This window comes from Lepisosteus oculatus, chromosome 7 (genome assembly GCF_040954835.1).
Source record: "Lepisosteus oculatus isolate fLepOcu1 chromosome 7, fLepOcu1.hap2, whole genome shotgun sequence".
Lineage (NCBI taxonomy): Eukaryota > Metazoa > Chordata > Actinopteri > Semionotiformes > Lepisosteidae > Lepisosteus > Lepisosteus oculatus.
Window position 1 is genome coordinate 2210599 of NC_090702.1, and position 25437 is coordinate 2236035.

General features: G+C 55.3%; 1 protein-coding gene across 3 annotated transcripts in view; it reads right to left on the bottom strand.

Moving 5' to 3' along the window:
- Positions 1–25437, bottom strand: part of dgki (diacylglycerol kinase, iota) — a 73668-nt gene that overhangs the window by 24386 nt on the left and 23845 nt on the right. For 2 of the 3 annotated variants that reach the window (XM_069191771.1, XM_069191773.1), the window contains exons 3-21: positions 23853–23961; positions 23006–23101; positions 21461–21535; positions 20303–20359; positions 18677–18745; positions 17375–17446; positions 16278–16394; positions 15019–15093; positions 13961–14056; positions 12295–12377; positions 11435–11495; positions 7805–7918; positions 6690–6827; positions 5881–5959; positions 5010–5065; positions 4737–4799; positions 4398–4471; positions 2874–2985; positions 1464–1663 (exon numbers count right to left, since the gene is read on the bottom strand). In XM_069191771.1, coding sequence (XP_069047872.1) covers positions 1464–1663; positions 2874–2985; positions 4398–4471; positions 4737–4799; positions 5010–5065; positions 5881–5959; positions 6690–6827; positions 7805–7918; positions 11435–11495; positions 12295–12377; positions 13961–14056; positions 15019–15093; positions 16278–16394; positions 17375–17446; positions 18677–18745; positions 20303–20359; positions 21461–21535; positions 23006–23101; positions 23853–23961 — 1746 coding nt within the window. The remainder of the gene's footprint in view (positions 1–1463; positions 1664–2873; positions 2986–4397; positions 4472–4736; positions 4800–5009; positions 5066–5880; positions 5960–6689; positions 6828–7804; positions 7919–11434; positions 11496–12294; positions 12378–13960; positions 14057–15018; positions 15094–16277; positions 16395–17374; positions 17447–18676; positions 18746–20302; positions 20360–21460; positions 21536–23005; positions 23102–23852; positions 23962–25437) is intronic. The other variant, XM_069191772.1, reaches the window with a different exon arrangement.

Consider the following 25437-nt stretch of genomic DNA (forward strand, 5'->3'; position numbering starts at 1 on the left):
ATCACAGGACACACACAGACACACACACACTCACACCAGGGCCAGTCCATCACAGGACACACACAGACACACACACTCACACCAGGGCCAGCCCATCACAGGACACACACAGACACACACACTCACACCAGGGCCAGCCCATCACAGGACACACACAGACACACACACACCAGGGCCAGTCCATCACAGGACACACACACACTCCACACAGACAGCACCGCGGGAACTGAACCCAGGACCCCAGTGCTGGTAATAATATTATCCCATTTTCACCAGCAAAGGGGCCTTAAGACGACACTGTCCCGCTCAGGGTATCGAAGGACGACCTGAAGGAGAACAGAGGAAAAGCCAAGTGGCGGAAGACAACACCTGTCTACCATTTTCTTTCAGCCTCCATTTCGCCTTCATATTCAGAGCAGAATCGAAAGGGAATCAACAGGGTTAATTCCACGCTGAGCAGCAGATTCCTAAACAGCAGAGTTAATATGTGAAATTGAACTTCTTGTTGCTGCTGCTGCTTGTTGATGTTCTTGGCGTTTTCCTGCCTGTCTTTGTGTTGGGGCTGACGCAGGCAAATAAGCCTCTCATTGCACTTGTGCAGCTGACGAACAAACTGCACTGAACTGGAGGCGGTAAGGGCTCATTTATTTGATACCGTGTCTCTTTTCTTTGCCTTTCAGCCTGGAATAAGCCCCCACCTGCTCCTCTGCACAGCCTCCCGCGTGCGGACGCCGCCCCCTGCTGGGACTGATAAACCCCCAGGGAATTTGCGCGATCCCTGAATTCCACTATATAATCCGACGTGAATACCTCCTAAAAAACGGGAATTTTGAACTCTACAGACACAAGCCCCGCCCCCTACCCCTCCTTCCTCACTGCTCTTCAGACACAAGCCCCGCCCCTACTCCTCCTTCCTCACTGCTCTACAGACACAAGCCCCGCCCCCTACCCCTCCTTCCTCGCTGCTCCACAGACACAAGCCCCGCCCCCTGCCCCTCCTTCCTCGCTGCTCCACAGACAAGCCCCGCCCCCTGCCCCTCCTTCCTCGCTGCTCTACAGACACAAGCCCCGCCCCCTACCACTCCTTCCTCACTGCCCTACAGACACAAGCCCCGCCCCCTGCCCCTCCTTCCTCACTGCTCTACAGACACAAGCCCCGCCCCCTACCCCTCCTTCCTCACTGCTCTACAGACACAAGCCCCGCCCCTACCACTCCTTCCCCACTGCCCTACAGACACAAGCCCCGCCCCCTACCCCTCCTTCCTCACTGCTCTACAGACACAAGCCCCGCCCCCTGCCCCTCCTTCCTCACTGCTCTACACTAAGAGCCCCGCCCCTGCCCCTCCTTCCTCGCTGCCCTACAGACACAAGCCCCGCCCCCTACCCCTCCTTCCTCGCTGCTCTACAGACACAAGCCCCAGTGCCCCCGCCCCCCCGCGCCGCGCCCCCCCGGGGTGACTCACTCGTTCAGCAGGGGGACGGAGGTGCGCCTCTTGCTCTTCTGCACCATGTTGGCCTGGTTCCTGAGGGAGATGCGCAGCGTGGAGGGGGCCAGGCGGCAGGGCTCCCCGTCCACCTGCACGGGGATGGTCTTGAAGGTGGTCAGGGTCACCTCCCGGCACTGGTGCAGCCGCTCGCCGTGCCCGCCCACCTGGAGCGCCGCCTGCCCCCCCCCGGCCGGCGAGAGGGGAGAGAGAGAGAGGGGGTCACCGTCGGGGCGGGGGGACCCTCGCCCCCGCCCCGCTCCGCTGGCCACGCCGTCGAGGATTGAAAAGACGACCCAGGACGACAGCTGGGTGAGCGCTGTACACAGAGGGGGGTGGGGGTGGGGAACAAGCTGCCCAGCCCTGTGGTTGAAGCCGACACCCTGGCTTCTCTCCAGACACAGCTGGGTGAGCTCCTCCAGTCAGGACAGGAGGGGCGTCTTTACACAGAGGGTGGTGGGGGTGGGGAACAAGCTGCCCAGCCCTGTGGTTGAAGCCGACACCCTGGCTTCTCTCCAGACACAGCTGGGTGAGCTCCTCCAGCCAGGACAGGAGGGGCGTCTTTACACAGAGGGTGGTGGGGGTGGGGAACAAGCTGCCCAGCCCTGTGGTTGAAGCCGACACCCTGGCTTCTCTCCAGACACAACTGGATGAGCTCCTCCAGTCAGGACAGGAGGGGCGTCTTTACACAGAGGGTGGTGGGGGTGGGGAACAAGCTGCCCAGCCCTGTGGTTGAAGCCGACACCCTGGCTTCTCTCCAGACACAGCTGGATGAGCTCCTCCAGTCAGGACAGGAGGCTCTTCTTTACACAGAGGGTGGTGGGAGTGGGGAACAAGCTGCCCAGCCATGTTATTGAAGCCGATACCCTGGCTTCTATCAAGAAACAGCTGCTCACAGCTCTTTGTGTCAGCTTGCCATCACAGATCCCTCAACCAAATGGCTCAACCAGGATAAAAAAACACACACAAAAAATCGCACTGTATATTAATGAAACATATGGTTTTACTTGAATTACCTTAATTGCTCTCTAGGCACTTAAAAACTTCATTTCCAGGAGCAAACCACGATAGTTTAGACGATGGGATGATGGTCAACCGCAATGAAGAAAGTAAATAAAAATAAGGTCTCCTGTCTTAACCTTCCTAAAGATTCTGCACAAAGGTTGCAGATACAGTGTCTGGGCTGAGAAAACAGTCGCTGTCCCAGCCAGTCACCTTTGTCATTTGCACATCGTCTAATGACAACGACACGATTAAATTGGTTCTAAAACCAGCGAGGTGCACAACTTCCCCCATAAAACCCAAGGGATCCTCCATTTCTTTACCAGGCAGGAACATTTCAGCGGATCCCTGGATATCCCTGTTCCTTGCCTCGTGGGCGATACTCACCAGCGAGGCCATGGTGAAGCCGATCACCTCTATACACCCATCATCGTGGCGCTGGGGCTCGAAGTCCCGGTGATCGCCGGTGTTGCCCCAGGGCATGGTGCCTGCGCAGTATCTGAAAGCAGCGGATCGCGGAACCTGAGCATTTAAAGTCCAGCAGTATCGCCCCCCCCGGAGTGGGACATGGAAATAACTCGCATATCCAGCACTGCGATACTACAGGGGTCCTGTGTCCCGTGTCCTGGTCAAATTTCCAAACGTTTCCCGAGCGCTGACGGAAATTGGACTGTTGGGAGGTTCAGGGGCCGGTGGGGAAAAGCAGGGAGAATGCGTTTGGAGGTTGCGATGCCCTTGTGGAGGTCGGGGTATGTCTGGTGAGAGATCCAGGCTCGCTGGTGTCAAGGGCTTCGTCCACCTTAGGACTGTGTCTTACTATGGGACTGGACTGATTGGTCAGTCACTATGGAGGGAATCACCAGAAATCACAAGGAAATCTGTGGTCATTAACAATCCCAGGGGGTTCCTCGACAAGAGTAGGGGTGTTACCCCAGTGTCCTGGCCAAATTCCCCCCCTGGCCTTTACCCCTCATGGCCTCCTAATAACCCCCCTCTCTGAACTGGCTCCATCCCTCTGCTCTCCTCCCCACTGAGAGCTGGTGTGTGTGAGAGGACTGGAGCATCATCCAGGTGGGGCTGCACACTGGTGGGGGTAGTGGGATTCCCCCTGACCTGGGAAGAGCTCGGAGTGGAGGGTCCAGACAGGAGCTGTATTAGTGGAAGGAATTATTATAATTCTCTCTCTCTCTCTTTCCTAGCGCATCAGCAGGGTCTGCTTGTTGGCACGCCCGTCTCCATTTGGTGGTTTGAACCAAATCTTTGAGCTGACGTTGCCATTAACTGGGATCGAGAAATACTCCAACCAGCGCGTCACTCCGCCTGCCGTCGGAGTGGGAAAGGGGGGGAGGGAGAACAAAGTAATGTAGCCAATTCATAGAGGGGGATTACTAGGAGGCATGGGAATTTTGGCCAGGACACTGGGGTAACACCCCTACTCTTGTCGAGAGGCACCCTGGGATTGTTAATGACCACAGAGAGTCAGGACCTCGGTTTGACGTCTCATCCGAAGGACGGCGCCTGTTTACAGTCTAGTGTCCCCGTCACTATACTGGGGCATGAGGACCCACACAGACCGCAGGGTGAGCGCCCCCTGCTGGCCCCACTCACACCTCTCCCAGCAGCAGCCTCAGCTTTCCCAGGAGTCTCCCCTCCAGGTACTGGCCAGGCTCACACCTGTTTAACTTCAGTGGGGGCTGCCAGTTGTGAGTTGCAGGGTGATATGGCTGCTGGCCGGAAGGAATTATGATGATTCATTATTATTTTTATCTTCCTGTCCTAACCCGAGCCTTGCTGTCTCCTGTTACAAGGTCACGGATGAGGTCAGTGATATTGCATGAGGGTCCAAGCATTCCCGCCCACCTCGGCCACATTCGCCTTGGAATTCCCGAGATCCGTGAGCCGCGGACCCACCTGGGAATGTTTAAGAAAACGATGCACTGGAACTTCAGCTCCTGGATCTTGGGAGTCAGGTCTGTGCCATCACACTGGGGGAGGAAGGGAAACAAGGCACTGTTGTTCTGCGGGGGTGCAGCAGGAACACGGGAGACGCGTCTTTAAATGTTTATTTTAGGCTGACGCAATTGTGTGTACACCTTGACAAAAAAAACATTCTAAATAATATAGATCAATAAGCATATTTATAAATCACGGAAACATATATGCATAGAGGCTGGCTATATCCTTTGACAAAACCCACGCCTCTTCTCTCGTATCAAAGTGCAAAGAAATGAAAAGCATTTCCCGACTCACAACAACTTTGACGTGTTTCGACAAGTCCCGGGAGCTTCTCTGGAGGAAGTCTGAAAAGGCGGCCTGTGGACACACAGGGACGTCGAGCTCGTTAGTCAAACCGCCTAAAGGCTGCACCCTGGGCGGACGCACACTTATCGACGACGTGTGCTTCACCCCCAAAACTTTTTTTGGGGGGCGGATTATCACACGCACACACACGCAAATGTTTTTTTTTTTTTTATGTCGACCGGAATTTATATTACAAGGACAAAGGGGAAAACAGCTCCTCACCCCTGCGTAGAACATCTTGTTCCGAAAGCGACTGTTGAACTTCTCGGGGTTGGCTTCTGCAAAGAAACAAACGAACCGCAGGAACCTGTCAGCCTGCCCGTCCCCCAGAGCATGATGGGAAGAGTTCAGGGCATCAGGGCTTCCTGTGATCTTAAAAGCCACGTTAAAGCTTTCTGTTGAAAAACCCCAGGACCCCCATGGTTCTTCAGTATCAACCGATGACCCTAGTAGAAGCTATTTTCTAGCTTCTAATTTTTCTCATATTCACTGTTTTTGTAACCCCTAATTGTAACGATATTTAAAAGCCTGTATCATGATTGGCCCAGATGTTCAGAGGAACAAACACTCTTCGGTGGCAGTGCAGTTGGAAGCGAGAGCAGGAGGCGCTTCTGTACACAAAGAGTGGCGGGAGTGGGGGACAAGCTACCCAGCCACGGGCCTGAAGCTGAAGGTTTGGCCTCGTTCAAGACACAGCACAACGAGATCCTGGGATCAATTAACCACCGGCTACTAAACAGGGTACTGGAGTCCGAAGAGCCCCCGTTTGATGAAGTTTGATGAAGAAACATCTTCTAAACTTGCCCTGGGATTTTTACGGTTGTGTGATGATCAATACTGTTCTCTTGTGGCTGGGCATTTCTTGGCACGTATTACGTGCGGAACAACACTAACAAATATTGTTTAAGTACATATAATATTAGATAAATGTATACTTATGCTCCAGTTGCTCTTCAGATTTTTCCCGGGCAAGAGATTTGACAGACACCCTCCCCACACACACACACAGACCATGACTTGAAAGGTTTAGGGCTTGAACTTGGGCGGGGTCTGTCATGTCCCTCAAAATCCTCCTTCGGGCTCTGCTTCCTACCTCTGGATTCGTGGAACTCCAGCGTGACGTGGGCATCGAACCCCAGGCTGAAGTAATTGTTGAAAACGCTCAGGGGGAGCTGCAAAAAAAACAGCACAAGTTTTGAAGGGGAGACGGTGTCGAGGTCAAGGGGTCACAGGCCAAAGGCCAGGAAAGGTCAAAGGTCAGGGGTCGTAGAGGTTTTCCCCTGATCGTATTATTGGAGTCCCTGGTGAGAGAAATACACCCTTACCTCTTCTAAGAAATGTTCTTTTTATGAACATTTGATACTACGCAGCAGATGAATTGTTATGCAAATAACTTCAAAGCCCCCAGCCCCCACCTGGATGATGCGACGGCAGCCATAGTGCGCCAGAACGATCCCCACACATCAGCTCTCAGTGGGGAGGAGAGCAGAGTAATGGAGCCAATTCATAGAGGGGGGGGTTATTAGGAGGCCATGATGGGTCAGGGCCAATGGGGAATTTGGCCAGGACACTGGGGTAACACCCCTACTCTTGTCGAGAGACGCCCTGGGATTGTTAATGACCACAGAGAGTCAGGACCTCGGTTTGACGTCTCATCTGAAGGACGGCACCTGTTTACAGTCTAGTGTCCCCGTCACTATACTGGGGCATGAGGACCCACACAGACCGCAGGGTGAGCGCCCCCTGCTGGCCCCACTCACACCTCTCCCAGCAGCAGCCTCAGCTTTCCCAGGAGTCTCCCCTCCAGGTACTGGCCAGGCTCCCACCTGCTGGGCTCCAGTGGGGTTTGTCAGCTGGGAGCTGCAGGGGGGGACGCGGCTGCCGGCTGGTCGTAGAACCCACCTTGTGGACCCCTTCCTCCTGGTCCCCCAGCCTGCGGGCCGAGCCCCTCTGCACCTCCAGGTTCCAGCGGTCCAGCTGCACGACGTTGCCGTCCTCCACGTGGCACAGGACCTTGGACACGGGCTCGTCGGTGTAGCCCTGCGGATCGGGGGGGGACGGGGGGACACGGCAGAGATAAAGAGCACCCCGCGTTCCCCCCAGCTCTTCAAGGGCTGCAAGTCTGGCTCGGGCCTGGGGTCACTGCTCCCGATCTGGCTTGGGCGGGGGGGGCATTGAAACAGGGAGGGCCGTAGTAGGTCATAGGTCATAGGTCACAGGTCAAGGGCGTTGCCCTCCCCTGTGTGCGGAAGCAGGGTTTGCCACCGCGAGGACCTAGTGATCCGCCGTACGGGGTGGGCGTAGAAGACAAAATCAGTGGCGGTTCGAATTTTACGGGCCGAAAACACCTGGAGCAGGCGGTGCATGGCTGTCTTGCAGCGTTGGGGCCCGGGGTTCGAGACCTCAAACCTGATCTGCGTGGAGTTTGCCGGGGCAGGTGGGTTTCCTTGCCGTGGCCTGAAGCCAGGCTGGAGAGTTAACTGGCTTCCAGGCCACTCAGGCTGCCACTGCCTGCCTCCAGTTAGGTTGCGCGATGTGCTCGCTGGCGCACCTCATTGCGAAGGTCTGTGCACGGGGTACAGTATGTGTGCGTGGGACAAACGCACGATTCCAAATTCTCTTTTGTGCTACTGAGGCATCCACCCACAGGCTGATTATAATACCGAAAAAGAGCTGGGCCAACAGTGGGCTTCCAATTCTAACACACTTCAGATAATACACGTTAAATGCTTTTTTTTCGCCTTTAAAATATGAAAATGCACAGATTGATCAACTCTCGATCCAATGACCCTCCCATCAAAGCAAACCGTGGCAGTGTTTGAGAACCACAGTTAAATGAGATCATACTCAGACTCCGGGCAGCACTAAGTTAAAGCTTTCTATATCTAAACCGTATAACTAAATCAGGCAGAAAACTGGTGCACATTTAGGATGATCACATTTTCCAGTGAGCTGCAAAGATGTGGACAGCGGACTATGTTGGGCACAGTGCACAATGCACGAATGAGGGGACTCACCCCACCCCAGTTCAGAGTTCTCGCCAGGTCATTTCCTGTGCCCAGAGGAAGTACCGCCACTGGCGGCTGGGGGTTCATCTGCAGCTCGTCCAACGCAGACAGGATCCATCCCACCTGACAAAAAACACACCCAACACCCAGTGTGACGGCCTCACCAGCACACCCCAGTTGGGGTGAGCAAGATCACAGCTCCCCATACCAGTTCGCTCAGACTGGACTGGACTGGACTGGACTGGACAGGCGCCTGCTGGCTAAAATATGCCAGAGTAGGGGAACCAGGTGATGAAAAGGGAGGAGTTCATCACCTCATTACGGAGCACCAAGTCTGACGAACTGTGATTTAAGTTCAAATACAGTTTTATAAAACATTCTCGTATGTTTTGATGCATGAGGCTTACTAAGATTATAATTTTGACTGTCTTCCAACCCCCCTATATGATAAAATACATTACATATTAACATACATATTGAATTATATCACTCAATAAACAGTGCATCTCCAGCTCCTCTCTGAATTTTACACTCTGAGCTACAGCTGTGTCTCCTCCCTGAACGCTGCACCCTGGTCCGGGAGCTACAGCTGTGTCTCCTCCCTGAACGCTGCACCCTGGTCCGGGAGCTACAGCTGTGTCTCCTCTCTGAACGCTGCACCCTGGTCCGGGAGCTACAGCTGTGTCTCCTCTCTGAACGCTGCACCCTGGTCCGGGAGCTACAGCTGTGTCTCCTCCCTGAACGCTGCACCTTGGTCCGGGAGCTACAGCTGTGTCTCCTCTCTGAACGCTGCACCTTGGTCCGGGAGCTACAGCTGTGTCTCCTCTCTGAACGCTGCACCTTGGTCCGGGAGCTACAGCTGTGTCTCCTCTCTGAACGCTGCAACCTGGTCGGGGAGCTACAGCTGTGTCTCCTCTCTGAACACTGCACCCTGGTCCGAGAGCTACAGCTGTGTCTCCTCCCTGAACGCTGCACCCTGGTTGGGGAGCTACAGCTGTGTCTCCTCTCTGAACGCTGCACCCTGGTCCGGGAGCTACAGCTGTGTCTCCTCTCTGAACGCTGCAACCTGGTCCGAGAGCTACAGCTGTGTCTCCTCTCTGAACGCTGCACCCTGGTCCGGGAGCTACAGCTGTGTCTCCTCTCTGAACTCTGCACCCTGGTCCGGGAGCTACAGCTGTGTCTCCTCTCTGAACACTGCAACCTGGTCTGACAGCTACAGCTGTGTCTCCTCTCTGAACACTGCAACCTGGTCCGGGAGCTACAGCTGTGTCTCCTCTCTGAACACTGCACCCTGGTCCGAGAGCTACAGCTGTGTCTCCTCCCTGAACGCTGCACCCTGGTTGGGGAGCTACAGCTGTGTCTCCTCTCTGAACGCTGCACCCTGGTCCGGGAGCTACAGCTGTGTCTCCTCTCTGAACGCTGCAACCTGGTCCGAGAGCTACAGCTGTGTCTCCTCTCTGAACGCTGCACCCTGGTCCGGGAGCTACAGCTGTGTCCCCTCTCTGAACACTGCACCCTGGTCCGGGAGCTACAGCTGTGTCTCCTCTCTGAACACTGCAACCTGGTCTGACAGCTACAGCTGTGTCTCCTCTCTGAACACTGCAACCTGGTCCGGGAGCTACAGCTGTGTCTCCTCTCTGAACGCTGCACCCTGGTCCGAGAGCTACAGCTGTGTCTCCTCTCTGAATGCTGCACCCTGGTCCGAGAGCTACAGCTGTGTCTCCTCTCTGAACGCTGCACCCTGGTCCGGGAGCTACAGCTGTGTCTCCTCCCTGAACACTGCACCCTGGTCCGAGAGCTACAACTGTGTCTCCTCTCTGAACGCTGCACCTTGGTCCGGGAGCTACAGCTGTGTCTCCTCTCTGAACGCTGCAACCTGGTCGGGGAGCTACAGCTGTGTCTCCTCTCTGAACACTGCACCCTGGTCCGAGAGCTACAGCTGTGTCTCCTCCCTGAACGCTGCACCCTGGTTGGGGAGCTACAGCTGTGTCTCCTCTCTGAACGCTGCACCCTGGTCCGGGAGCTACAGCTGTGTCTCCTCTCTGAACGCTGCACCCTGGTCCGAGAGCTACAGCTGTGTCTCCTCTCTGAACGCTGCACCCTGGTCCGGGAGCTACAGCTGTGTCTCCTCTCTGAACGCTGCACCCTGGTCCGAGAGCTACAGCTGTGTCTCCTCTCTGAACACTGCACCCTGGTCCGAGAGCTACAGCTGTGTCTCCTCTCTGAACGCTGCAACCTGGTCCGAGAGCTACAGCTGTGTCTCCTCTCTGAACGCTGCACCCTGGTCCGGGAGCTACAGCTGTGTCTCCTCTCTGAACGCTGCAACCTGGTCCGAGAGCTACAGCTGTGTCTCCTCTCTGAACGCTGCACCCTGGTCCGGGAGCTACAGCTGTGTCTCCTCTCTGAACGCTGCACCCTGGTCCGGGAGCTACAGCTGTGTCTCCTCTCTGAACACTGCAACCTGGTCTGACAGCTACAGCTGTGTCTCCTCTCTGAACACTGCAACCTGGTCCGGGAGCTACAGCTGTGTCTCCTCTCTGAACGCTGCACCCTGGTCCGAGAGCTACAGCTGTGTCTCCTCTCTGAATGCTGCACCCTGGTCCGAGAGCTACAGCTGTGTCTCCTCTCTGAACGCTGCACCCTGGTCCGGGAGCTACAGCTGTGTCTCCTCTCTGAACACTGCACCCTGGTCCGAGAGCTACAGCTGTGTCTCCTCTCTGAACGCTGCACCCTGAACGCTGCAACCTGGTCCGAGAGCTACAGCTGTGTCTCCTCTCTGAACGCTGCAACCTGGTCCGAGAGCTACAGCTGTGTCTCCCCTCTGAACACTGCACCCTGGTCCGAGAGCTACAGCTGTGTCTCCCCTCTGAACACTGCACCCTGGTCCGAGAGCTACAGCTGTGTCTCCTCTCTGAACGCTGCAACCTGGTCTGAGAGCTACAGCTGTGTCTCCTCTCTGAACGCTGCAACCTGGTCCGAGAGCTACAGCTGTGTCTCCTCTCTGAACACTGCACCCTGGTTCGAGAGCTACAGCTGTGTCTCCTCTCTGAACGCTGCACCCTGAACACTGCACCCTGGTCCGGGAGCTACAGCTGTGTCTCCTCTCTGAACGCTGCACCCTGGTCGGGGAGCTACAGCTGTGTCTCCTCTCTGAACACTAAACCCTGGTCCGGGAGCTACAGCTGTGTCTCCTTTCTGAACGCTGCACCCTGGTCCGAGAGCTACAGCTGTGTCTCCTCTCTGAACGCTGCACCCTGGTCCGAGAGCTACAGCTGTGTCTCCTCTCTGAACACTGCAACCTGGTCTGGGAGGTACAGCTGTGTCTCCTCTCTGAACGCTGCAACCTGGTCTGAGAGCTACAACTGTGTCTCCTTTCTGAACGCTGCACCCTGGTCCAAGAGCTACAGCTGTGTCTCCTCCCTGAGCGCTGCACCCTGGTCTGAGAGCTACAGCTGTGTCTCCCGTCTGAACACTGCACCCTGGTCCGGGAGCTACAACTGTGTCTCCTCCCTGAGCGTTGCACCCTGGTCCGAGAGCTACAGCTATGTCTCCTCTCTCTCCAGCTGTATGGTATACCCTGATATACCCTAGTAAATGCACTTCACTCCCTGAAACACATTTGTTTTCTGAAGTTTTTACCGTTCCATCACCTCCACATGCCAGAATTCGCAGGTTTGGCACTTTCCGGTACAGCTCCAACCTGTAAACACAGGAACGGCGAGATCTGTTACATCGTGGACACTTTGGACAGCGGCTCCATTTTATTCCGGGGATCGACTGATCGAAAATGGCCCGCTGGGGGCAGCTTCCCCAGAAGGATCCATAACAGAATTCTGGACGGCTTTTCCTTTTTCTAGCTCAGCCGGATCCGAAAAGGAACGCGATCACTAACAGGACACAGCCCAGGCCGAGAGAGAGCCCTCTCGCTGGCTCGATTCACATCGGGGGTGTGAGCCGGGCGCCGTCTGCGACACCACCTCTTCACGGCTCAGATGCCGAGGGTGGCTGGGCTGGTCAGGGGGTGGCACTCATGGTCGCACTCCTGCTCTCCGATGTGCTAACACTCCCTGGCTGCCCTCGGCTCTGTGCAACTTTTCCAGGCCTCCCCAACTTCGCCCTGACAAGCTGCCTCCCTGGCTCATTCCTCGTACGCTGATCTCAGGCCTGCGCCTTCATAACCTCTAAGGCTGAAGGAATAACCCCGCCACCCCCTTCATAGACGTCGGCCCCTTTCATCCTTCTTAGAATCGGACCGGACTACTGAAGTGGCGCTGGTGGCCCAGTAGGGGGCGCCCTTCATTCTGCACCACCGATTCCAAAAACCAACTCCCGGGGTATGGAGTTGTGATGTTTTTGCGTGTTGTGCGGAGTCTATGAAGGATTCATGAGGGTGTTGGGGTTTTTGTTTCCCCCTAGTTACCAAATCTGACATCATCACTGACATCTAGACAGCAAGCAACAGGTGTGGGAGGAAGAACAGCGATAAAGACCCTACTCACCCTTCCTTCGGTCCACCCTGAGAAAGGTCGAACACCTGTCGGGGATTCAGAATCCACATAAAGCTCTGGAGCACCTTGGTACCCTGGTACGGACAAGGAGGACAGGTGTCATTGCAGGTCAGACACTATTGACGGGGGGGGTTTTAGCACAGGTGAGGTGCAGAGAGACAAATGAAGGTTAATTCCACGCTGAGAAGTGGAAAGGAGAACCCCAGCGTTTCTTCGGCTGAGCCTCATTCAGGAGCAGGAGAAGTAGATCACTGAAGGAGGCTCGACAGCTCACGCCAGGTCTCTGGGAAACACGCCTTGGGTACCTTGTGTCGGGGGGAGGTGTGGGGGGGGTGGAGGTTTAGGGGTACCTTGTGTCAGAGGAAGGGTGGGAGGTTTAGGGGTACCTTGTGTCAGAGGAAGGGTGGGGGGTTTAGGGGTACCTTGGGTCGGTGGAGGGGTGGAGGTTTAGGGGTACCTTGTGTCAGAGGAAGGGTGGGAGGTTTAGGGGTACCTTGTGTCAGAGGAAGGGTGGGGGGTTTAGGGGTACCTTGGGTCGGAGGAGGGGTGGAGGTTTAGGGGTACCTTGGGTCGGAGGAGGAGTGGGAGGTTTAGGGGTACCTTGGGTCGTAGGAGGGGTGGGGGGGTGGAGGTTTAGGGGTACCTTGTGTCAGCAGAAGGGTGGGAGGTTTAGGGGTACCTTGGGTCGGAGCTGGGGGTGGAGGTTTAGGGGTACCTTGGGTCAGAGGAAGGGTGGGAGGTTTAGGGGTACCTTGGGTCGGAGGAGGGGGTGGAGGTTTAGGGGTACCTTGGGTCGGAGGAGGGGTGGAGGTTTAGGGGTACCTTGGGTCGGAGGAGGGGGTGGAGGTTTAGGGGTACCTTGGGTCGGAGGAGGGGTGGAGGTTTAGGGGTACCTTGTGTCGGAGGAGGGGTGGGAGGTTTAGGGGTACCTTGTGTCAAAGGAAGGGTGGGAGGTTTAGGGGTACCTTGGGTCAGAGGAAGGGTGGGAGGTTTAGGGGTACCTTGGGTCGGAGGAGGGGGTGGAGGTTTAGGGGTACCTTGTGTCGGAGGAGGGGTGGAGGTTTAGGGGTACCTTGTGTCGGAGGAGGGGTGGGAGGTTTAGGGGTACCTTGTGTCGGAGGAGGGGTGGAGGTTTAGGGGTACCTTGTGTCGGAGGAGGGGTGGGAGGTTTAGGGGTACCTTGTGTCGGAGGAGGGGTGGAGGTTTAGGGGTACCTTGTGTCAAAGGAAGGGTGGGAGGTTTAGGGGTACCTTGTGTCGGACAAGGGGTGGGAGGTTTAGGGGTACCTTGTGTCAGAGGAAGGGTGGGAGGTTTAGGGGTACCTTGGGTCGTAGGAGGGGTGGAGGTTTAGGGGTACCTTGTGTCGGAGGAGGGGTGGAGGTTTAGGGGTACCTTGTGTCAAAGGAAGGGTGGGAGGTTTAGGGGTACCTTGTGTCGGACAAGGGGTGGGAGGTTTAGGGGTACCTTGTGTCAGAGGAAGGGTGGGAGGTTTAGGGGTACCTTGTGTCAGAGGAGGGGTGGGGGGGTGGGAGGTTTAGGGGTACCTTGTGTCGGATAAGGGGTGGGAGGTTTAGGGGTACCTTGTGTCAGAGGAAGGGTGGGAGGTTTAGGGGTACCTTGTGTCTGAGGAGGGGTGGGGGCTGGGGTTCGGACTCACCTGGTTCCCCCCGCTCTTCGGATTCACGAAGACCACGACGGGCTTCATCAGCGGGCAGGGCATGGGCTTGAGCAGGAAGGGGCGCCACTTCGACTCCTGAGGGAGCACAGGGGGGTCTGAGCGAGACACGGGACTCTCCGCCCCGCCGTCCCCGAGTCGGGGGACCGCCTGTCCGGACTGTCCGTCCTCCACTCCCCGCCCGAGAGACCCTTACATGTCGTCTAAAAACGATTCCCCCCCCCTTATTCCTTGTTCCCCACCCGTTGATTGTCAGTGAGGGGGAGAGAGATAATAATTATAATAATTAATAATAATAATAATAATAATAATAATTGCTTACACTTATATAGCGCTTTTCTGGACACTCCACTCAAAGCGCTTTACAGGTAATGGGGATCCCCTCCACCACCACCAGTGTGCAGCCCCACCTGGATGATGCTCCAGTCCTCTCACACACACCAGCTCTCAGTGGGGAGGAGAGCAGAGGGATGGAGCCAGTTCAGAGAGGGGGATTATTAGGAGGCCATGATTGGTGAGGGCCGATGGGAAATTTGGCCAGGACGCCGGGGTTACACCCCTACTCTTTTCGAGAGACACCCTGGGATTGTTAATGACCACAGAGAGTCAGGACCTCGGTTTGACGTCTCATCCGAAGGACGGCGCCTGTTTACAGTCTAGTGTCCCCGTCACTATACTGGGGCATGAGGACCCACACAGACCGCAGGGTGAGCGCCCCCTGCTGGCCCCACTCACACCTCTCCCAGCAGCAGCCTCAGCTTTCCCAGAAGTCTCCCCTCCAGGTACTGGCCAGGCTCACACACCTGCTGGGCTCCAGTGGGGGGGGCTGCCAGTTGTGAGTTGCAGGGTGATCTGGCTGCTAGTGTGTTGATTGTAGTCGTTGTGGTGGTGGTCAACAAGTGTGCGATCTAATAGACACTAGTATAAATCACCCCCGTCCCCCCCATGATAACAGAGTGTCCTCGTTTCTGAATGTTTAGACGCAGTAAACCTTATCGCTCCCACTCCCTCGGGAGCCCAGCCAGGAGACGTCTACTCACGTCCGTCCCCTTCTTGCTGGTCCTCCTCTTGAACGATGTCCGCTTTTTCCGGCGACTCGAGTTCTTAAAGGAATTCTGGGAAAACAGGAGAGGGAACGGCGCGGGCCTGAGTCTGGTGCCACGGCAGCCAGCGTGCTCCAGTCCGCTCCCCACACACCAGTGGGGAGGAGAGCAGAGGGATGGAGCCAGTTCAGAGAGGGGGGTTATTAGGAGGCCATGAGGGGTAAAGGCCAGGGGGGGAATTGGGCCAGGACACTGGGGTAACACCCCTACTCTTGTCGAGAGACACCCTGGGATTGTTAATGACTTAATAATTAGTAATCCCTCACACCTCTACAGCCCCTGTCTGGACCCTCCACTCAGAGCTCTTTCCAGGTCAGGGGGAATCCCACTACCCCCACCAGTGTGCAGCCCCACCTGGATGATGCTCCAGTCCTCTCACACACACCAGCTCTCAGTGGGGAGGAGAGCAGAGGGATGGAGCCAGTTCAGAGAGGGGGGTTATTAGGAGGCCATGAGGGGTAAAGGCCAGGGGGGGAATTGGGCCAGGACACTGGGGTAACACCCCTACTCTTGTCGAGAGACACCCTGGGATAGTTAATGACTTAATAATTAGTAATCCCTCACACCTCTACAGCCCCTGTCTGGACCCTCCACTCAGAGCTCTTTCCAGGTCAGGGGGAATCCCACTACCCCCACCAGTGTGCAGCCCCACCTGGATGATGCTCCAGTCCTCTCACACACACCAGCTCTCAGTGGGGAGGAGAGCAGAGGGATGGAGCCAGTTCAGAGAGGGGGGTTATTAGGAGGCCATGAGGGGTAAAGGCCAGGGGGGGAGATTTGGCCAGGACACTGGGGTAACACCCCTACTCTTGTCGAGAGACACCCTGAGATTGTTAATGACCACAGACAGTCAGGACCTCAGTTTTTTTCAAGATTTAAACTTGGGTATAGGATTGTGCCATATAAGGGATTTCTGCTGTTCAATGCAAGTTACATGATGTCATCCGTCCACATACACGGCCCTTCACCCCAGCTGCTCCAGGGGTGCTGTATAAATGGCCGACCCTGCGCTCTGACCCCCAGCTTCTCTCTCCCTGTCTGTGTGTCTCCTGGAGAGCAAGCTGGGGTCCGTGAAAAGACAAACTCCAAATTCCTACCATTCCTGATGTGACGCTTACTGGCACGAACATAACAAAGCCCCAGCTCTGCACCCCGAAATCCGAAAAATCTCCCCTCCCGACCGGGACGTCCCGTACCTGGGGCTTCTTGACTTTGATGATCCAGGAGGGCGGGACGATGACCCCAGCGTGGGCCCCCAGGGAGCAGGGCTCCTCGATCTGGTGCAGCATGAAGCAGGTGACCTTGTTGTGAAACTGCCGGGGGGGAGAGAGCAGAGTGAGGACGTGAGGCGCAGGGCCACACGACTACGCCTACCTCCCCGCGCCAGACGGTCCGCACTCGCGGACACCTGTCGGGGATTCAGAATTCACATAAAGCTCTGGAGCACCTTGGTACCCTGGTACGGACAAGGAGGACAGGTGTCATTGCAGGTCAGACACTATTGACAGGGGGGTTTTAGCACAGGTGTGGTGCAGAGAGACAAATGAAGGTTAATTGGTACCCAGACCGGTGATTAAATCTCGCTCGTAGAAGTGAATTCATTGACGGGGGAGGAAAAATGGATAAATTCCTCAGGAATTGTGAGCTTTGCGAGTCGGCACTCTGTTATTAACCCCTAGTCTCACCACAGGCGAGGGCGAGAGTTGGTGAGAATTGTGACGCAGGGCAGCCCTTCCTGCTCACTAGTCCCTGCGATGGACGAGGGGACAAGGACAGGTTGTGCAGCAGACGTTTCGCCGCAGGAATGTTCCAACCTGATCTGCGGGCAGAGTTAACGAGTAAGGAGTATTTATCAGCAAGACAAAGAGCGATATTCCTGCTGGAGGAGAAGAGCTGGATTCACAAGCCTGCTTGTCTACAGAGTCACAGGCCCGCCTCACCCCACCGGAGGTCTTGTTGGCCTGGTTCTGAATCACAGAGCCCGGTGTGGCGCGGACCTGGACATGTCCTCTGTTTTGTGATTGAAATTGGAGGTTTTACACGTTACTGTGGTACATTTTACTTTCACGGCGGTGAAGCAACAAAGCAGCAGTGAGACTTTCTCAGCTCGAGACGCCACACCAGATCAATTTAAAAGAACCTGCTCTCATACCGCAGAGCAGGAAATAACCTGGACTTCAAGCCTGCAGCCCTGAGGTTGGTGTGAGAAAGGTTTGACTCAATTTTGGAACATTTTGGCCAAAAATCCATTAGCTCGGCAGAACACGGTTGGTTGGAAGGGCATGGAACTTACTGCCTGTTTGCACCATGAGCAGCTGATCGCGACGATCTCTTTGCTGTGGAAGGAGAACTTCTGCTGGAAACTCTGGGGAGGAGACAGGAAGCAGATTAAACAATTCCAGGTCAACCCGTGACGATCTAACAGGTTTTACAGCTCAAACAGCGTTATGCCATGTTGTCCCACACAGTTCATCACCTGGGTATAATTTCATAGAGGGAGGCACAGAAATAAAGATTTCTCATGCAGAAACGCGACCCCCCGTCCAGGCGAAGACTGGTTTCAGCCTGTCCAAACACTAGCGATGTGGGACGACACACTCCTCGGTTCGGGACACCGAAGGAAGATCACAGGCCTCAGTCACAAAGAGTGTCTTACAAAAGGTGCCAAGGCTGTCTCATAAGATGTGCCCAATGGCCACATGGTCTTATTCAGAATGACGATTGCCCCATTTTAAGACTTGAGCAAGGGAATCTTTAGCATACAAGTCACTTTGCAGCAGCATATTAAGAGAAGATCACTTTTATTGGCTGTATACAATGTCTTGCATGAGCAATGTGTCTTTTCTCAGACCCCAGCCTGCTCTCCAGGAGACACACAGACAGGGAGAGAGAAGCTGGGGGTCAGAGCGCAGGGTCGGCCATTTATACGGCACCCCTGGAGCAGCTGGGGTGAAGGGCCTCGCTCAGGGGGCCCCACGGAGTAGGATTCCTCTGCTGGGCCGCGGGATTCGAACCGGCAACCTCCCGGCCACAGATCCTGACCCACAGAGCCACCATTCCGCCCCCCAGCTTCTCTCCCTGTCTGTGTGTCTCATGGAGAGCGAGCTGGGGTCTGAGAAAAGACACATTCCTCATGCAAGACATTGTAAATGGCCAATAAAGTGATTGATCTTAATATGCTGATGCAATGTTAAAATCAATATAATAATAATAATAATATCGGCCTGTATCATTCCCCTTTCTACAGCATCAAAACCTGGGGTTTGCCAACTGTATGACGTCGTCCTTAGTTACGCAGGAGAAGGTCAAACACCAGGTGACCAGGGCCACAGTGAGACATAAGCACACAGCTCCTCTAGAACACTGTAGACGTTGGGAGTTTTCTGTGGTCTCTGTCAGGTTGGACCTCAGGGGAGCCTCACGTTCAGGTTATCATCCTTTGCAACGTTTCTAAATCAGGGGGTGTCCAGTCCTGGTCCTGCAGGGTCAGTGTTTCTACAGATCTTCGCCAGCCCTGCAGGAGCAGGACAGGTGACCTCTGACCCTCGTCGACACTTCAGCTGGGAAAGAAGGGGTACACCGCGCTGTGCCATACCTTTCCACACTGCCTACACTTCCCCTCCTGTCGGCGGCGATGGACCCAGTGGTGACGGACAATATTTTGCTGCAGAACGAGAAACGAAAAATGAAAGGACCACCTAAACATTGTGGACCGACCTCAGATCTCCCTTGACCATTCAAAACCCACAAAGCACACATCCTCCACCTAAACCCCTCCAGACTTTCAGGGCATGGACGGGAGGTGAATTGGCCTCTGGGAAAACAGGCCCTGGTGTGAGTGTGTGTGTGTCTGTGTGTGTCCTGTGATGGACTGGCCCTGGTGTGAGTGTGTGTGTGTGTCCTGTGATGGACTGGCCCTGGTGTGAGTGTGTCTGTGTGTGTCCTGTGATGGACTGGCCCTGGTGTGAGTGTGTGTGTGTGTCCTGTGATGGACTGGCCCTGGTGTGAGTGTGTCTGTGTGTGTCCTGTGATGGACTGGCCCTGGTGTGAGTGTGTGTGTGTGTGTCCTGTGATGGACTGGCCCTGGTGTGAGTGTGAGTGTGTGTGTGTCCTGTGATGGACTGGCCCTGGTGTGAGTGTGTCTGTGTGTGTCCTGTGATGGACTGGCCCTGGTGTGAGTGTGTGTGTGTGTCCTGTGATGGACTGGCCCTGGTGTGAGTGTGTGTGTGTCTGTGTGTGTCCTGTGATGGACTGGCCCTGGTGTGAGTGTGTGTGTGTCTGTGTGTGTCCTGTGATGGACTGGCCCTGGTGTGAGTGTGTGTGTGTGTGTCCTGTGATGGACTGGCCCTGGTATGAGTGTGTGTGTGTGTCCTGTGATGGACTGGCCCTGGTGTGAGTGTGTGTGTGTGTCCTGTGATGGACTGGCCCTGGTGTGAGTGTGTGTGTCCTGTGATGGACTGGTCCTGGTGTGTGTGTGTGTGTGTGTGTGTGTGTGTCTGTGTGTGTCCTGTGATGGACTGGCCCTGGTGTGAGTGTGTGTGTGTCTGTGTGTGTCCTGTGATGGACTGGCCCTGGTGTGAGTGTGTGTGTGTCTGTGTGTGTCCTGTGATGGACTGGCCCTGGTATGAGTGTGTGTGTGTGTGTCCTGTGATGGACTGGCCCTGGTGTGAGTGTGAGTGTGTGTGTGTCCTGTGACGGACTGGCCCTGGTGTGAGTGTGTGTGTCCTGTGATGGACTGGTGTCTCGCCCAGGGTGTATCCTGCCATGTGTCTGTTGCTTGCCTGGGCTCTGGCCTCCCTGCAATCCTGAACTGGATGAACTGGGTAGAAAATGGTTTGTCGTGAAATTTTGATCCGATTTCGCTCAGATGTCCTCCAGGCTGCTGAGCACTGACTCTCATCCACACACTGTATCCTTCGCTTTTCCAGACTGTCAGGACTCCCTTTCCTCAAACTATCAGGGGATACTGCATAGGGCAGCTCTCCTTCTGTACCCCTCTTGAACAGCTATATCTCACTTGACACTTAGAGGACGGCAAGACTTTGTCCTTGTGCACATTTGTCTCTGGGCGTGAAACAGCCTGAAGGTGTAGTTTGGAACTTGATCTGGATCTGAGTTTGTGGTTTACAGCAAAAGAAATGCACTGCACTCTTCAGCAGAACTTTCTCAGGTGCAAAGAGGATGGGAAATCTGATTCTGGCGCAAGAAAAAAAGAGATTACATCTCTCAGACATCTTGATCCTCCCTCTCGGAAAGTGGGTTTACACCGAAAACTGATCTGCAAGAGACGGAGACAGAGGGAGGACAGTCATGAGACGAGCAGTGGAGACCTCATGCACAAGACCAGTCTTAAATGGGAGAAAGCTGGTTATCTTGCAGAACCAGGTGCTTTCAGATTGTTTGTTTTCATGATCAATCTAATGATCAAATTCTTCTGGACTAAGAGGGCCATGTCTGTACCTGTGCTCTTACTCCTTCAAGAGCCAATCAGAGCCTTCAGGCAGGGTCCTGTTTCCAGGACAGGGGTGTCCAGTCCTGGTCCTGGAGGGTGCATGCACCTTCAGATCTTTCTGGATTTTAATGATCCGGTCAGACCAAGCGCCCGTTTCAAGGGGCGATGTCATTACTTTGGAGTAAGAGCACAGTTACAGAGTCAGGTTCGCCCAGGAGGAGGAGATCCTGCATCAGGCAGTAATGACAGATCTCTGGTGTAAGAACACTAGGACAGACTCACCCAGGGAGGGGCAGCACCTTTAATATTAATAATAATAAGTGCTTTTCTGGACCCTCCACTCAGAGCTCTTCCCAGGTCAGGGGGAATCCCACTGCCCCCACCAGTGTGCAGCCCCACCTGGATGATGCTCCAGTCCTCTCACACACACCAGCTCTCAGTGGGGAGGAGAGCAGAGGGATGGAGCCAGTTCAGAGAGGGGGGTTATTAGGAGGCCATGAGGGGTAAAGGCCAGGGGGGGAAATTTGGCCAGGACACTGGGGTAACACCCCTACTCTTGTCGAGAGACACCCTGGGATTGTTCATGACCACAGAGAGTCAGGACCTCGGTTTGACGTCTCATCCGAAGGACGGCGCCTGTTTACAGTCTAGTGTCCCCGTCACTATACTGGGGCATGAGGACCCACACAGACCGCAGGGTGAGCGCCCCCTGCTGGCCCCACTCACACCTCTCCCAGCAGCAGCCTGAGCTTTCCCAGGAGTCTCCCCTCCAGGTACTGGCCAGGCTCCCGCCTGCTGGGCTCCAGTGGGGTTTGTCAGCTGGGAGCTGCAGGGGGGACATGGCTGCTGGGTCTCTTACTTCCACGAGTAAGGAGAGCCCAGGTTGAAAAGGCAGACAGGGACCCGGGCCCTTCAGGCGTGCAGTACCTTCTCCAGCTGCTCCATGCAGGCCGTGTGCACCACGATCTTGCAGGCCGCGCATTTCCTCCGGGGCGCAGACTTCTTAAAAAAAAAGAGAGAGATCACAGAGACAGTGAGACAGTCTCGGTGGGGCTGTGATCACACAGGGGCAGGACAGCTCCACCGAGACACAGAAGAATCAGCTTATGAGCTCTCTCAACCTCCTGTTCTTTTTCTCAGAGCCCGTCTCCAAAAATCTGTACCTTTCCTAGGCTGTGAAGGATCTCAATAACGCAAGCATCCAAACTATTTGAGAAATCCCACATTATTTGGCTCTGTTTTATTTGACCACAGTAATATAGGGTTCTGTAAATGAGCTTTTGCTTTGAGATTAAATCAACTAAATCTGGTAATGCAGTTTTGCTGCTTCCTACTTGATTGTCATGCACCAGACAAGTCGTTTGTTTTTGTGGTGAACCTAGGAAAACTACAAGGTTGTATCCATTTCTATCCAGCGCTGCTCAGTGCAGACAGCACCTGGTTCTGATCCATTGTTCAGTCTGAACAGCTCCAGGTTCTGATCCACAGATCAGTCAGGACAGCTCAGGGTTCTGATCCGTAGCTCAGTGCAGACAGTTCCAGATTCTGATCCACAGTTGGATACTGACAGCTCCAGGTTTTGATCTACGGATCAGTCCGGCAGCCCTGGTTCTGATCCACAGGTCAGTCCAGACAGCTCCAGGTTCTGGTCCGTAGGTCAGTACAGACAGCTCCGTGTTCTGATCCACAGCTCAGTCCAGACAGCTCCAGGTTCTGATCCATAGGTCAGTACAGACAGCTCCGTGTTCTGAACCACAGTTCGGTCCAGACAGCTCCGTGTTCTGAACCACAGCTTGGCCCAGACAGCTCCGGGTTCTGATCTGCAGCTCGGTCCAGACATCTCCAGGTTCTGATCCGTAAGTCAGTACAGACAGCTCTGTGTTCTGAACCACAGCTCGGTCCAGACAGCTCCGTGTTCTGAACCACAGCTCGGTCCAGACAGCTCCGGGTTCTGATCCGCAGCTCGGTCCAGACAGCTCCGTGTTCTGATCCGCAGCTCAGTCCAGACAGCTCCGGGTTCTGATCCACAGCTCAGTCCAGACAGCTCCGGGTTCTGATCTGCAGCTCAGTCCAGACATCTCCAGGTTCTGATCCGTAGGTCAGTACAGACAGCTCTGTGTTCTGAACCACAGCTCGGTCCAGACAGCTCCGTGTTCTGAACCACAGCTCGGTCCAGACAGCTCCGGGTTCTGATCCGCAGCTCGGTCCAGACAGCTCCGGGTTCTGATCCGCAGCTCAGTCCAGACAGCTCCGTGTTCTCATCCAGAGCTCAGTCCAGACAGGAGTCTCCCCTCCAGGTACTGGCCAGGCTCACACCTGCTGAGCTCCAGTGGGGTGTGTCAGCTGGGACCTGCAGGGGGACACAGCTGCTGGCATTGACTGACTGACTGACTGACTGACTGACTGACTGACTGACTGACTGACTGACTGACTGACCGACCTCCCTCCCTCCTCGCCTTCATTCATACTCACTGCGATTCTCACGACACAGGTCTCTTCTCCCAGATAACAGAGGTCCCCAGAGCAGTTGGTCTCCAACCACAGGTGTTCCCCGTTTATAGCATTTTCCTGCAGCAGGAGGGGGTGGGGGGGGAAACACACAGGAAGTGTTCGGAAATTGTCTTCACCTCAGACTCCTCGCAGCTGTAGAGGTGTGTACACCACTGTGTGTCCCTCCGAGTATGTGTACAAATAGGGGTAATGGTTAAAAAAGTTTAATTTTATTCATGGGAAGCCATGTTGTGGAGGAACAGTGGAGTGGTGGTCTTGCCGTGCTGGGTCCCTGGATTCAATTATGGAACCGGGATGCTGTCTGTGTGGAGTTTGCATGTTCTCCCTGTGTTCGGCTGGGTTTCCTCCCACAGTCCAAAGACATGTTGTCAGGATAACTGGCTTCTGGGAAAATCGGCCCTGGTGTGAGTGTGTGTGTGTCCTGTGATGGACTGGCCCTGGTGTGAGTGTGTGTGTGTCCTGTGATGGACTGGCCCTGGTGTGAGTGTGTGTGTGTGTGTGTGTGTGTGTGTGTGTGTGTGTGTGTGTGTGTGTGTGTGTGTGTGTGTGTGTGCCCTGTGTGCCCTGTGATGGACTGGCCCTGGTGTGAGTGTGTGTGTTTGCGTCTGTGTGTCTCCTGCGATGGACTGGTGTCCCATCCAGGGTGTATCCTGCCTTGTGCCTGTTGCTTGGTGGGATAAAGCCCCGTTCTCCTGCAACCCTGAACTGGACATAGCAGATAGGAAATGGGTGAGTGGGTGAGTGGGTGAGTGGGTGAGTGGATGAGTAGATGAGTGAATGAGTGGATAGACGGACTGGCCAGACTTACGCTCCAGTCCACAGTGGTGCTGAGCTCCTTCACTGCCCCATTGGTCAGTGGCGGGAAAGGACTCTGTATGGGCGCCAGGTGCTGGAGACCGGATCGCGAAATGGCCTTCCTGCATGGAAACACAACACCAGCAGGTGAGCAGACTCAAGACACAAGTACGAGAACAGAACTGTCTTTTACAGTGACACCTCCCAAACACACGCCGCAGAAATAAAATAAAACAGAGCTCAGCCGTGTGCAAGAGGATCACAGCTCTGCACTCCTGCATGAGCCAATCAGAGCCTCCAGGCAGGGTCCTGGCTCTAGGACAGGGGTGTCCAGTCCTGGTCCTGCAGGGTCAGTCAGTGTGTCTGCAGGTCTGCACTCCTTCATGAGCCAATCAGAGCCTCCAGGCAGGGTCCTGGCTCTAGGACAGGGGTGTCCAGTCCTGGTCCTGCAGGGTCAGTCAGTGTGTCTGCAGGTCTTGACTCCTTCATGAGCCAATCAGAGCCTCCAGGCAGGGTCCTGGCTCTAGGACAGGGGTGTCCAGTCCTGGTCCTGCAGGGTTAGTCAGTGTGTCTGCAGGTCTGCACTCCTTCATGAGCCAATCAGAGCCTCCAGGCAGGGTCCTGGCTCTAGGACAGGGGTGTCCAGTCCTGGTCCTGCAGGGTCAGTCAGTGTGTCTGCAGGTCTTGACTCCTTCATGAGCCAATCAGAGCCTCCAGGCAGGGTCCTGGCTCTAGGACAGGGGTGTCCAGTCCTGGTCCTGCAGGGTCAGTCAGTGTGTCTGCAGGTCTGCACTCCTTCATGAGCCAATCAGAGCCTCCAGGCAGGGTCCTGGCTCTAGGACAGGGGTGTCCAGTCCTGCTCCTGGAGAGTCAGTCAGTGTGTCTGCAGGTCTGCACTCCTTCATGAGCCAATCAGAGCCTCCAGGCAGGGTCCTGGCTCTAGGACAGGGGTGTCCAGTCCTGGTCCTGCAGGGTCAGTCAGTGTGTCTGCAGGTCTTCACTCCTTCATGAGCCAATCAGAGCCTCCAGGCAGGGTCCTGGCTCTAGGACAGGGGTGTCCAGTCCTGCTCCTGGAGAGTCAGTCAGTGTGTCTGCAGGTCTGCACTCCTTCATGAGCCAATCAGAGCCTCCAGGCAGGGTCCTGGCTCTAGGACAGGGGTGTCCAGTCCTGGTCCTGCAGGGTCAGTCAGTGTGTCTGCAGGTCTTCACTCCTTCATGAGCCAATCAGAGCCTCCAGGCAGGGTCCTGGCTCTAGGACAGGGGTGTCCAGTCCTGGTCCTGCAGGTTCAGTCAGTGTGTCTGCAGGTCTTCACTCCTTCATGAGCCAATCGGAGCCTCCAGGCAGGGTCCTGGCTCTAGGACAGGGGTGTCCAGTCCTGGTCCTGCAGGGTCAGTCAGTGTGTCTGCAGGTCTTGACTCCTTCATGAGCCAATCAGAGCCTCCAGGCAGGGTCCTGACTCTAGGACAGGGGTGTCCAGTCCTGGTCCTGCAGGGTCAGTCAGTGTGTCTGGTGTGGAGGGCCTACACACATAAACCCCCTGTTTATTAAAGAAATGCAGAACTGAGACATAGGAACAACCCTGATGTTATCCTTCCTA